General features: G+C 31.0%; 1 protein-coding gene across 1 annotated transcript in view; it reads right to left on the bottom strand.

Annotated features, from left to right (window-relative positions):
• Window positions 1–464: 464 nt before the first annotated feature.
• Window positions 465–13,359, bottom strand: part of TkR86C (Tachykinin-like receptor at 86C) — an 86,182-nt gene continuing 73,287 nt past the window's right edge. Inside the window, exons 7-8 of the mRNA XM_077431488.1 lie at window positions 4,387–4,583; window positions 465–618 (exon numbers count right to left, since the gene is read on the bottom strand). Coding sequence (XP_077287614.1) covers window positions 465–618; window positions 4,387–4,583 — 351 coding nt within the window. The remainder of the gene's footprint in view (window positions 619–4,386; window positions 4,584–13,359) is intronic.

Genomic DNA, 13,359 nt, shown 5'->3' with positions numbered 1-13,359 from the left:
AATTCCAGCTAAATGTACATTTTTCCGTGGAAACGGATTTAATCTTAATAAAAACCTATGTTATTGTGACTTTGAACGTAGAAGAAATTCGAGTATTGGGAAGCTTCTATATCCGTTGAATTTTATACGCGTATGAGAATAACTTGAGCGCGATCGTGAAATTTCATTGATACATATGTACATATGTACATATTACCAAAAAGTTCGATAAAATCGTTTCACGCCTTAAATTGCTAAAAACGGTATGTATTCTTTAGATAATGCTAAACATATATGTATAAATGGAGAGAGGGAATTAACACCATACACATATACATGCAAATATATCTCTTTATATGTATATGTACATACATATGTCTAATGAAACTTATTTAAATAAAAATAAAAAAATCTTTACATACATACATACATATAGAGATAGTGAATTAAATACAAATCTAAAGTATTACATAAGACAGTGGTAATTACGTTAATGAGTAAAAACCTGATCTGGATCTGGATCCTGAATTAGAATGCCTGTCGGCTAATTGGGGCGATTCTACCACCGCGTTTTTGGCCGTTTTCCTTTTTAAATATGTATGCCAGCCGCATATGGCTTTTTTGAAATATCCTCTGAATCTAAAAGAAAGAATATACATAGTATCAATTAGTGAAATAGTTAACCTAATAGAAATACAAATTAAGCAATGGATATAATCTTATAAAACATTACGAAAACTTTAAGTAATTAAATATATTCGATAGAGGTGGTATAGCTAATGTACCATAGGGATTTGTTTTTATAAAAACAATTATGAAAAAATAATATAATATTATTACAAAAAAATTAAAAACTAAAATAGCGATTAAATTAATTATAATGAACTGTGATCGTGAGAAAATTCAACCTGGAGATGTTGACTGATTGTACTTACATACATAGTGTCGATTGATCTTGTATTCGTGGATTCTAGACAATGTGTGTGCGAAAATTTTTGAATTAATTAATAAAATGCCAATTGTTATGCTATTATTTTTCAAAAATTTTAATCAATCTAAAATGATACCTTTTTTCATGTGTATTTACACACATACATACATAAGTCTCCTCTTTTAATTATTATTTAGACTTGACTATCTCTTAAGCAGCTCAATGGGTTTGGCTGAAACTTTTTTAATGACAAATTTAAAAAAAATAGTATTAACAAGCTTTTCCTAAAATTTTAAAGCTTATTTACTGGACCGATGCAGCGCGTTATGGGAAGGGTTGACTGTACATACATACATATGTATACATACATATTTTTAAAAATTACTGGTGAGCAATCCTCAAATTCTTGCAGAATTGAGATTCAATGTTCCCAGCCAATTCAGATACATCAGATAGCGCAATTTTTTCTCTTCATCTGGGGCATGTACCAATTTAGTGGGTTTCGTCGCCTGTTGCCAGGAGCATCAAACTTCTCAACCTGATTTCTATTGACTTAGATTTGTTTAATCTAATATATGCTGATCTGACTGAGGGATTGTTTAATTTGATATCTTAACTTGTTCTATTTGTTGTGTGTTGTATTTGTTTTATATTTCTGCTAATTTCGTTTTTTTTATTACTTATGTAGACTTGTGTGCTCGAGTAGGATACAAGAGTATGCTGTATGACATCACAGCATACTCTTGCTCGCGCACACCTTGTAAGTAAAGCTGTGCGATAGAAACAGAGAAATTTCCACCGCACGCCACTGGTACATATGTACATATAATATGTTGGGATCTACCTCACGGCACCGAAAGTGAAAAGGTCGAAAAAACAAATATCGGAAGGCAAAGACCGAAAATCGAAAGATCAAAAAAAAGGGTGAGGATAAACCGAAAATTAAGTGAGGATGTGCGACGGGGGGATAGAGAGTTTTACCGCACGCCACTGATATATATACTAACCGTTTTTCATATGTATGCATGGTAAACGAACATTTTCGACTTATTCACTATCGACTTTTTTACGGTCACCCAATATATTGATAATCGATATATTACCAAATTTTTAGACATTTATATGTACATATGTATGTATGTATAACAAATCGTACGCGCAACGATTAATTCAAAAACCACATATCCACTTGACTCAATGTGACGCAAGTCAATACAATTTCAGCAATCGCGTAAAACATTTCATTTGATTAATTGTTTTTCCAAAAAAACCGATTTGTGAAATTTTAATAACTCTCCGGTTTGCATGGCTGATATGTATGTATGTTTGTATGTACGTGCGTTAGAATCGTTGGTATGTATATGTATGTACACATGTATATACATACATACATAAATATGCATATGTATGTACATACGACTACAAATGTGTCAAGTTTTTACGACATATGTATAAACATATCTGTGTACTTATATGTTACACAGTATACTTACGTACATATAAATTTATATGTAGATACCTAACTCTCTCAGTAAGTACATATATGTATATGTAATTAAAACATTCATAATTTGGAAATAGCTCTTTAAAATTTTTAAAGATTCAATTAAAGATTTGTTAAATATTATTTGAATTTGAATATTCATTATTTTATAAAATCGAGAATTCTGAATATTCAAATACAAAATGAGAACTTTTGAACAAATATTGTTGTAGTAAATAAACTTTCAATTTGTTAACTTAAATTTCAATCTATTTATTTCAGACGGCAATAATTTGAGAAACCAGTTTTAGTATTCGTATTAGATGTATTTTTAATACACCAATATTTTTATAACAATAATAAATTTCAAAATATAATTAAAAATTATGATATTTGTTGGCAAAATATTGGTAATTATGTACGTTATATTATATAAGGTTCGAATTCATGACGAGTGCGTATGAAATTCATAATTTCCGGCTAATTTTTGATATGTTGGTATATATGTATAACAGTATATATGTAATATTATGCATATTATATACATACATATGAATATTATTATATATAAAACAGTTCCAAGTATTATATATGTAATTTAATTTTTTATTTTTTTAATATACTATGTACATATAATAGTTCCAAGGTTCGTCAATTCTCTCTATCATGATATCTCTTCCTATGTAATTTTCTTTGAATTTTCATTTCTGATTTAACGACATGGAATATACTAAATTCATGTCGTTAAAATCAGAAATGGAGATTCAAATAAAATAGCGTATTTTGTGATGGGTTTCTTTTATCGAACTTTTATAAAAATTAAAATAATTAAAACCATTTATAATTAAAATCAATTAAAGCTTTAGCGAAAATGTACATCCCAAAATACGCATTTTTTTCGGTGCAATCATCCTAACAAAGAGGAATCTGGAAAACTCTTCATAACGAACCAACTTCAAGAAGACTAAAAATTTGTGTTTTTCATGAACTGGTGATTTGAAGTGGTCACTGAATTTTCACAACTTACAGTTTATACCATTGGACATTTGACAAGTTACATTCATGTCAACAGACCAGAAAGTATTCCTGATTTGATATATCACGCATGCCAGTTCGGAACTGGGATAAGAAATATTAATGGTCCAATGTTTAAAAATGTGATACAAAATAATGACGATCGTATACATACAAACATACATAGGTGTGTAGATGCTTCTCAACACAGAATGACTTTCACAAAAGGTCGTGAACAATGTTACTTTTATTAAATGAAGAAATCTTTATCGATTTTTTATTAAAGAACACCTTAATGTAACTTTTGGAAAACCCTATAATATTCGAATAATCAGACATGCACATACATACATATATGTTTATATACAATGTACATCTGTACATATTTGGGAACGAGTTTGCATTTCCGATCATATAGCTACCACTAAGCCAGCAGTTTGGCTTAGTGGTAGCGTATATATTTAGCACCACTGAGGTCAAAGGTTCGAGTCCTCGCCACTGCTGGTTAGATTTGGGGGTTTTGTGACTCCAAATCGATCGTTTCTCTATCAGAGTTTGCCAATTTTATCTGATCATTGCTGAAACGGTTCCTGAAAATTGGTATTAGATCTAATCCTGTTGTCGCAAAAATCTGCCTGTGTATAATTTGTAATAATTATACACAGTAATCTGAAATCTATAGATATCTCTATAGACATCTCTATAATTTCGTATTTATTATATGTATAAAAATTGTATACAAAAAAAAATCTAAAAATAATCCATAGATGTCTCTATGATTATTATTTCTGATTAGTTATATGCTATGTATTCTGATTGTATATGTATGTATTACTGTATTTCTGATTTCTGATTGTTTATGTATTCTCTATTTCGTTAACGTACACCCGTCGCATTGGAGCAAATCTGTAATGGCGAGTGTATATTGATTTGTAACAATAAAATAAAATAAAATAATGGAATAGATAAAAATACTCACTTTGCATTCATCCAGTAATAAATTATAGGATTGACCATAGCATTGGCCATAGCTAGCCAATAGAATCCGAGGTAAACGTGTTGTATGTAGCTCTTGTATAGCACGCTCGGGTTGAAATGGGTATATATGAAATATGTGTGATACGGCAACCAGCATATTCCGAATATCACAATCACTAAGATGAACATTCTCACCACCTGCAAAAACGTGCACTGTATTACCAAAAAAATACATTTTTTTGTACATGCCTACATATATGCAAACGCATATATGTACATACATATATAAAGAATTAATTAATGTGAATAAATGTTTCATAATTATGGTATGCGCTGCAATGTTTTGTCGATTTTGTATGTATTGAATATTTCGTATATATGTACATATATTTTGTTACCGAAACATGAAACTCTGATTAATTATTGGTTGTGGCTATTTGCAGGTACTATATCTGCGAGTTATTATGCGCAGAGTTATTATGCGTGAATTTAACTGGTTTGGATATTATCAATATTATTATTATTATGTATGTACATACATACATATGTATATGTATATGTATCTTGCTTCGTATCAAGGTAACGTTAAATAAAAAAAATATCGATTTAAAAAAAACCTACTGTACCTAGCGATTCTTACTCAACCCAAATACCTACTCAACCCAAATACCTACTAAACCTAAAACTAGCGATTCATCCTTAACAAAAAAACACGGAATATCGGATTTCTTTTTTAACAGTCTCTGAAGAAAATCATAATATTTTTCTTGATACCGATACTATTGAATAAAAAAGTTGTTGAGAACTTCTTTTTATTGTAAATTGTTTATTTTCAACACAAAAAATACAAAATTTATAGTGCATTTACTACATAAAGTGTGTGTCAAATAAGTTAAATTTTTAAACTTAATCGAAAAAATATTATATGAGGATGACACTAACCGTTGTATGACGGACCATAAAAAGTGAGCCTTCGTAGTGATATTACATATAATTTTCATGATATTTTTATTCAGTCACAATATAAATGCTTACATCGACAATGTTTCCCTAATTTTAAAAAAAATGTTGATATTAGCAGAATCGGAGACTTACACGTATTGAAAATCATCTACATGTGTACATATGTGCATATATAATATGGCAAAAAAGCCCATAACCGACAAATGTGATAAGGCACGGCACGTTCATCCCAAGCGACCCGTCAAAAGACGGGTCAGATTTTGCAAAGGTGTTAAGTTAACACTGTTAGCCTATAGATAGCCTTACAGGTCTTCGTCCTTTCAGCAATATTAATCATTCGCCCGAGGTAAATACGAACCTTGCCTTGTTTAAAATTTTCCCGCCATTTGTTAATGAATTGTGTGCTCTTCGAATTAATTAATTTAGAATTACGAAAGTGGGCAAGAGAGGAGATACGGAAACATCCTGTCGAGAGCGGTACAGATGGGCCCCAAAAAACAAACAGGTCTAGTGATTAATATCAAGCTTATTATTCTCGCGCGGTAATATTTATGACCGACTAAGCGTTAATAAATATTTGATGTGTGTTTTCGGTTCCCGGGTGAAATGTGTGAACGCACGCATATAAATTGCTCGTAATTCTGAGTGATAAAAATACATAAAAACATAGGAAAAATGAAAAAAAATTGTCTTGCGAAAGTCACCATAGAGCGCAAACCAACAGTTATCGTGGAAGTTATTCTTGAATAAAATATGTACATATTTTATCTGAAAGTTTGATTTATGGCAATCATAATACTTGAAATATGTACGTGGCTCCGTTTACGGCAATCATCGTGTAAACGCCAAAAGCCAAAATTTTCGTAGTTAATACCTGTCATATAAATGTCAAAACTATACATATATACATACATATGTATGTATATCCTTTACGGGTATACATATGTATGTATATGTTTGTATGTTATCGGTGCGCTCCATTTTACCAACTTGAAATAGCTCAAGACTCGTTTTCTTAACTTTTCGTCTGTTTAAACTTGAGTGTGTATATTGTATACAAAAATATTTTTACTTTATCTATGTACGTAGTAACAATAGATGAAGTTTTGTGATCATGCGAAAATTCGAATTCGAGATTTTGACTGATTCGAACTCAGCATCGATCACTGATCACGTTTTCATGATCTAGAAAAAATGTGTGTGTGTGTGTATCTGTGTGTGTGTCTGTGTGGGTGTGTATTTTGGGGATATTTTTAACACCGTTAGTCCTATCGAACTGAAACTTAGTATCAGTTACTGAAATTCTTATCGACACGACGTAAATTTTTAAGTTGACCCGGAAATGGTACCTCGCCTTATAGGTGTCCTCTTTTTTTAAGTTTTTGAATTCAATTATCTCCCAAACCACTAATTGAATCGGACTGAATTTTTTTTAAATATAATACAAATAATAATTTTTATAACCTCATATTTTTTAAATATTTCTATCTGAACCGGAAGCAGTACTTTTACTCTAGAGAATCGAAGTTTTTTATGTTTTTTTCAGAAACCTTTTGGTTTATTGAACTGAAATTTCATATCTAGAAGTTTAAGTTTAATACCAAGTTAATTATAAAATTTAGTTAGCATCCGTCAACCGGAAGTAGCAGTTTACTCTTGTTCGATTTTTCTTCCACTATTTTTTTCGACCTCTTAAACATGTGTGTTCGTCACAAAAAAATTCAAGTATAATTCTTGTTGCAATTTGATGAAAATGAAAAAAAATTATTAAATTTTATAAACCGGAAGTGGGATTTTTTTCACTTAGAAAGGTTGAAAATGTTGTGCCCACTACTCTGTCCACACCCCTGAACGTATTAAGCTGAAAATTTATATTTCTATCCTCTATGTACTAACTTAGAGCTGGTAGGGTTTTGGTCAGAATTCGTAAACCGGAAGTAGTATTTTTTTTAAAAACAATATTTCATTATTTTTTCATTATTTTATTTTGACCTTTTAAATTGTTTTAAGCTTCTTGATATTTAATGTGTATAATAAAAATAGTGATTTTAAGTAAAAATAAAAATAATAAATCGACCATGGACAATTCGTTTCCAACTCTGTGCAGTCTCAACATAGCTGAGTTCAATGAGTAATTAGTGGGAAACCTGGGCATATCAAAAAGATGGTTACATCTAATTGATCTACCCGGCACATGGAAGCACACTAAACTCAACAAGTCAGAGCATTTAATAGTGCCATTAAGAAGACCACACAGAACTGAAATATCGTTAATTTTCCTTCTGTCATATAATTTTAGCAAATTAAGTTTCCTATAAATAATAACGTTACTGACATAATGATTATGACTTTTAAAAAATTTAAATTTGATGAATCTAATGAACTTTATTTGCACTGACTCTATTATGTTAATTTGTTTCATTAAATAAGGAGACCAAATGGTAGAATTGTACTCTAATTGGTTTCTAACCAGAGTGGTGTATAAAATTTTAATCGTATTTACATTATTGAAGTGAGTACTATTTCTTATTAAGAAACCAAGTGTTTTGATGGCATTTTTTGTGATAAAATTTATATGAGAATTAAAAGTTAATTTGTCGTCAAAAATAACTCCTAGATCTTTAATTAGCGATGATGATGGTAATGATTCATTATTTATATGATAATTATAAATAATTTTGTTATTTGACCTACTGAACCTGACAACAGAACACTTCTTAATGTTTAAATATAATTTATTAAAAGAACACCAATCGTTTAATGAGTTTAAATTAGTTTGTAAAGTAGCACAATCGTTAGTGTCTTTTATACATTTAAATATTTTTAAATCGTCTGCAAATAAGAGCACTTTAACATCATTAAATATATTTATAATATCATTTATAAAAATATTGAATAGGACTGGTCCCATGTGAGATCCTTGGGGAACGCCACTAGTTGGATTAAAGGAGTAAGATTTAGAATGGCCGATTTTAACTAATAATGATCTATTGGACAAATAGCTCCGAAACCAGTTTAGTAATACACCGCTGATTCCGATACTGTTTAGTTTATATAATAAAATCTCAATATCAACTTTGTCAAATGCTTTACTGAAATCAGTGTAAATTGAGTCAACTTGCAATTTAACAGATAAGGCACTAGAAATAAAATTTTCATATAATAATAAATTGGATAAGGTAGATCTACCAGAAGTAAAACCATGTTGTTGAGGAATAATAATGTTATTAATGAAAGGAATAAATTCGTCTAATACTAAACTTTCAAAAAGTTTTGGAATAGTTGATAGTTGACAGATGGCTCTATAGTTCATTACATTATGTTTATCACCATTTTTATGGAGAGGCATTAAATAGCCAGACTTCCAAGAATTGGGAAATATACCAGTGGAAATAGATTGATTAAAGAGATTAAAAAGAGGATAAGTTAATACATTGGCACAATTCTTGATAAAAATTGGGGGTATGTTGTCAGGACCCGCAGATTTAGATATATCTAAGGCATTTATTTTGTTAATCAATTTTTGAATAGATATATTTATAGAATGTAAAGGTGAAATCAGGACATTATTATTTACAATGCTATAATTAGAATTATTGTTGTTGTTTTTGACATAGATCGATTTGAAAAAATCAGCAAAAAGATTGACTGAATCATTAGTATTGTCAACAAATTTACCGTTAAGTTGAATGTTTTCTGGTATATATGTTTTATTGTTGTTTAATTCTTTAGTAAATGACCAAAAATATTTGGAATTTGAATCAATGAATGATTCTGTTTTTTTAATATAAAGTTTAAAACATTTGGATATATGTAGTTTACACAAAGCTCTTAGTTTTTTGAATTCAATATATATGTATGTGTGTAGAGTTATAAATTTTGAATAATTTGTGCACACTTTTTTTTTTATGTATTAGGTTTTTTAATTCGGGACTAAACCATTTTGGAAAAAAATGCAACTTATTTTTATATTGAGGAACATGGTTGTATATACAAGAGATTAATAATTCATTCAGCATAATGACTTTTGATTCAAAGTTAATGTTATCGTTTAAGAACGAAAAATTAGTGACATTTAATTGGTTCATGATTTCGTTATAATCGGCTCTGTGAAAATCAAAAATATTTTGCTGAATTAAAGGTAGATTAGAAGATTTATTTAAAGTAATAATAATATCTAGGGGCGGATGATGGCCATCCACTGGAGATAGAACATCATGAGATTTCATAACGTTAGTGTTTTTGAAATTGGAAAAAAACTAAATCTAAGACACGATCATTCAAGTTGGAAATAGTATTAAATTGTTTAAGACCTAAATTTCAAGATAAATTTATAATTTCTTGATGAATTGGAGAATTTTCATTCATTTCAAGGTTTTGCCAGTCTAAATTTGGTAGATTAAAATCACCAGTTATTAAGAATTTTGAATCAGGATATTTTAATCTGATTGTTTCAATATTATTTATAAAATTATTATATACACTAATGTCAGAGGATGGAGGGGTGTAAACACAACCGAATATGCACTTTACATTGAAAATTTTGGTTGATATAAATATTTGTTCGATGGAATTGTTTGTGTTGATGATGACAGATGATGAATGAACTTTTTTAATAAAAATTGCCACGCCACCGCCTCGAGTCTTCGTACTGGTGTTTATGTTTCTATCATATCTATACATATTGTATGTATGAAAGTTTAGTTCGGAGTCATTTATAAGGTTGTTTAGCCACGTTTCTGTTAATAATATGATGTCATATGCGGAAGCAGCTATAGCATTTTTAAGGAATTGTATTTTAGATATAATGCTTCTGACATTTTGGTAATATATTGTTAGTTTTTTGTACTATTTTTATTTATTATTTTAGGCACTCCGTTAAAATATTTTATTATTAAGTCACTTTCACCTTTGTCTTTTCTAGTATTCATTTCGTTCCACAAATTGTTTATATGTAGTCTTTGCATGTACGTTAGGTCATTTTTTATTTTAATTCCTAGTTTGGGTCCTTTTCTAAGTAATGATATTGCTGTTTGCTGTACATCGAGTTTAACTTTTAGGGGCCTTGGCTTCGTACCTTGTTTTAATCCGATTCTATGAGCGGTGAATTTGTGGTTAGGTAGCTCGGCTTTTGACAATAAATTTGCGATTACATTATTGTCGTCATTATTACCTGTTTCAGTAATGTCAAATATGATAACATTGTTTTTTCTATTTTTTCTTTCTTCCATTTCACTAACAAGTTCCAATGTCGATTCAATCGTGGTGGGTGTATCTTTAGACATATACATTTTGGTAGCTGACAGCTCTCCTTCCAGCATTGCAATATTACAGGACATTTCGCCTACAGTTTGCGAGATATCAGAGGTGAAAGGCATCAATTTGGCCATTTGGTCCTTGCTAAATCTATTGACAGGGTCCATGAGGACTTGGACCATACTCTCTTATATTTTGGAGACGCTTTGCACGTACTTGGCCATTTTATATTTTATTTAGTAACAATGAAGAAGTAGCAAAAACACACTTTGGCGACACGACCGAACGCGACAACGAACACAATATTTTGACCCTTTAAATTGTTTTAAGCTTCTTGATATTTAATGTGTATAATAAAAATAGTGATTTTAAGTAAAAATAAAAAAAAAATTACTTAATTTAATGAACCGGAAGTGGGATTTTTTTCCTCGTAGAAAGGTCAAAAATGTTGTGCCCACTACTCTGTCCGCACCCCTGAACGTATTAAGCTGAAAATTTATATTTCTATCCTTTATGTACTAACTTAGAGCTGGTAGGGTTTTGGTCAGAATTCGTAAACCGGAAGCAGTATTTTTTTTAAAAACAATATTTCATTATTTTTTCATTATTTTATTTTGACCTTTAAAATTGTTTTAAGCTTCTTGATATTTAATGTGTATAATAAAAATAGTGATTTTAAGTAAAAATAAAAAAAAAATTACCTTATTTAATGAACCGGAAGTGGGATTTTTTTCCTCGTAGAAAAGTCAAAAATGTTGTGCCCACTACTCTGTCCGCACCCCTGAACGTATTAAGCTGAAAATTTATATTTCTATCCTTTATGTACTAACTTAGAGCTGGAAGGGTTTTGGTCAGAATTTGTAAACCGGAAGTAGTATTTTTTTTAAAACAATATTTCATTATTTTATTTTGACCTTTAAAATTATTTTTATTTTCTTGATATTTAATGAGTATAATACTGATAGTGATTTTTAGTAATAAAAAAAATTTGAACAAAATCTGATAACCGGAAGTAGATCTTTTGTTTTGTGCAAGTTTCCATACATTTGCGCTCAATTTGTATCGCTATCATAGTCATCAGTTCAATATCGAATTTTGTTTTGTAACCTTCTTATATTCATCAAATACATAGATAAAGTCATGGGTTGGTCACACCCGAATTTTTTTTTATTGAATTGACTGTCACGAACAAACAAAAATATATAGTAAGTCTCTTATAAAAAATAATATGTACGCCTCCGGCATCTGCGCCCCCTAGGGCTCCATCCTCGGCATCTGCGCCCCCTAGGGTTTTGCCCTCGGCATCTGCGCCCCCTAGGGCTCCACCCTTGACATCTGCGCCCCCTAGGGCTTTGCCCTCGGCATCTGCGCCCCCTAGAGCTTCGCCCCCGGCGCTTACGCCCCCGGCACCTACGCCCCTGGGAATTTCGAATCCTTTAAATCGGAAAGGGGGTGCAGACGTCGGGGCGTAGGTGCCGAGATGGCATTGCGCAGACGCCGGGGGCGTACATATAATTTTTTTATAAAAGACTTACTATATAGATGTTTGATCGTGACAGTCAATTTAATAAAAAAAAACAAATAAATATTCAAATAAATTTATATAAAATAAAACTTTTCAAATAAATTTAATAAAATGTTTACTATTAGATTAGTCATGTTTAAACGGATTATATTATAAATACCGAGCGAAGCCGGGTAATACAGCTAGTATATAAATAAATATAAATAAGTTTGATACATAAAAAATACCAATCCAATTTCGGTTTTGGAGTGTCAACAATATCCTTGATAAAAAAATGTTGTGATTAAATTTAGTAGAAAATAAAGAAAATACAGTAAAGTCGGCGAAATTGTACTGTGGTTAAAACTGAAGGCGTAGAATTTTGAGAAAATATAATATACGAGGTAAATCAAAATATGGTGTATTTTAATCTACATATTTGCTTAAAGGTTTAATCAAGAACATATTTACTCAGATATTGTCATGTCATTGGCAAGTTACATATGTATGTGTGCATAATTATAAAAGTAGTGTAAATAAAGAAATTGAAAAAAAAATAGTTTATTTCGGTTAACATTGTTAAAACATAATATAAGTAGTATTATGCCCGATGAAATATCATCGCTTGGGTTATGGCATATTGAGTTATTAAATAAAAAAAAATTAAAAGAAATATGTCGGTCCCATGTTTGATCCGTACGCGGTCGTAATTTTTTCAAATACCTTTTAAATATATATACATTTAAATGATAAAAACTACCTACCTACCTACCTACCTAATATGCATATATACAATTTAAAATAGCAATAGAAACATTAATTAATTAAATTATTTTTCAGTAGATGGCGCTAAATGCTATTGTTTGCTACTATTTTACTATTAAATGCTATTGTTTGCTACTAGAGGAAAAATTAGTAGCAAACAATATATGTATAGAGGCTTGTTCTTGATTCGTTATTATATTCGAACGTTTTTTTGGCAATTAATTTAATTTAATTCCCAGTTTTTTCAGGCCCCGGGGTGCCGAAGGCATTGGGGGCGCCGGAGGCGTCTGCGGCGCTGGGGGCGAAGCCCCCGGGGTGCCGGAGGCATCGGGGGCGCTGGGGGCGAAGCCCCCGGGGTGCTGAAGGCATTGGGGGCGCTGGGGGCGCCGGAGGCGCCGACGGCGTTGGGGGCGAAGCCCCCGGGGTGCCGGAGGCATCGGGGGCGCTGGGGGCGAAGCCCCCGGGGTGCTGAAAGCATTGGGGGCG

The sequence above is a fragment of the Arctopsyche grandis genome, chromosome 1 (assembly GCF_051622035.1).
Source record: "Arctopsyche grandis isolate Sample6627 chromosome 1, ASM5162203v2, whole genome shotgun sequence".
NCBI classification, from domain to species: Eukaryota; Metazoa; Arthropoda; class Insecta; order Trichoptera; family Hydropsychidae; genus Arctopsyche; species Arctopsyche grandis.
Note: the sequence above shows the minus strand (reverse complement) of the source record. Positions and strands in the feature narration are given on the sequence as shown.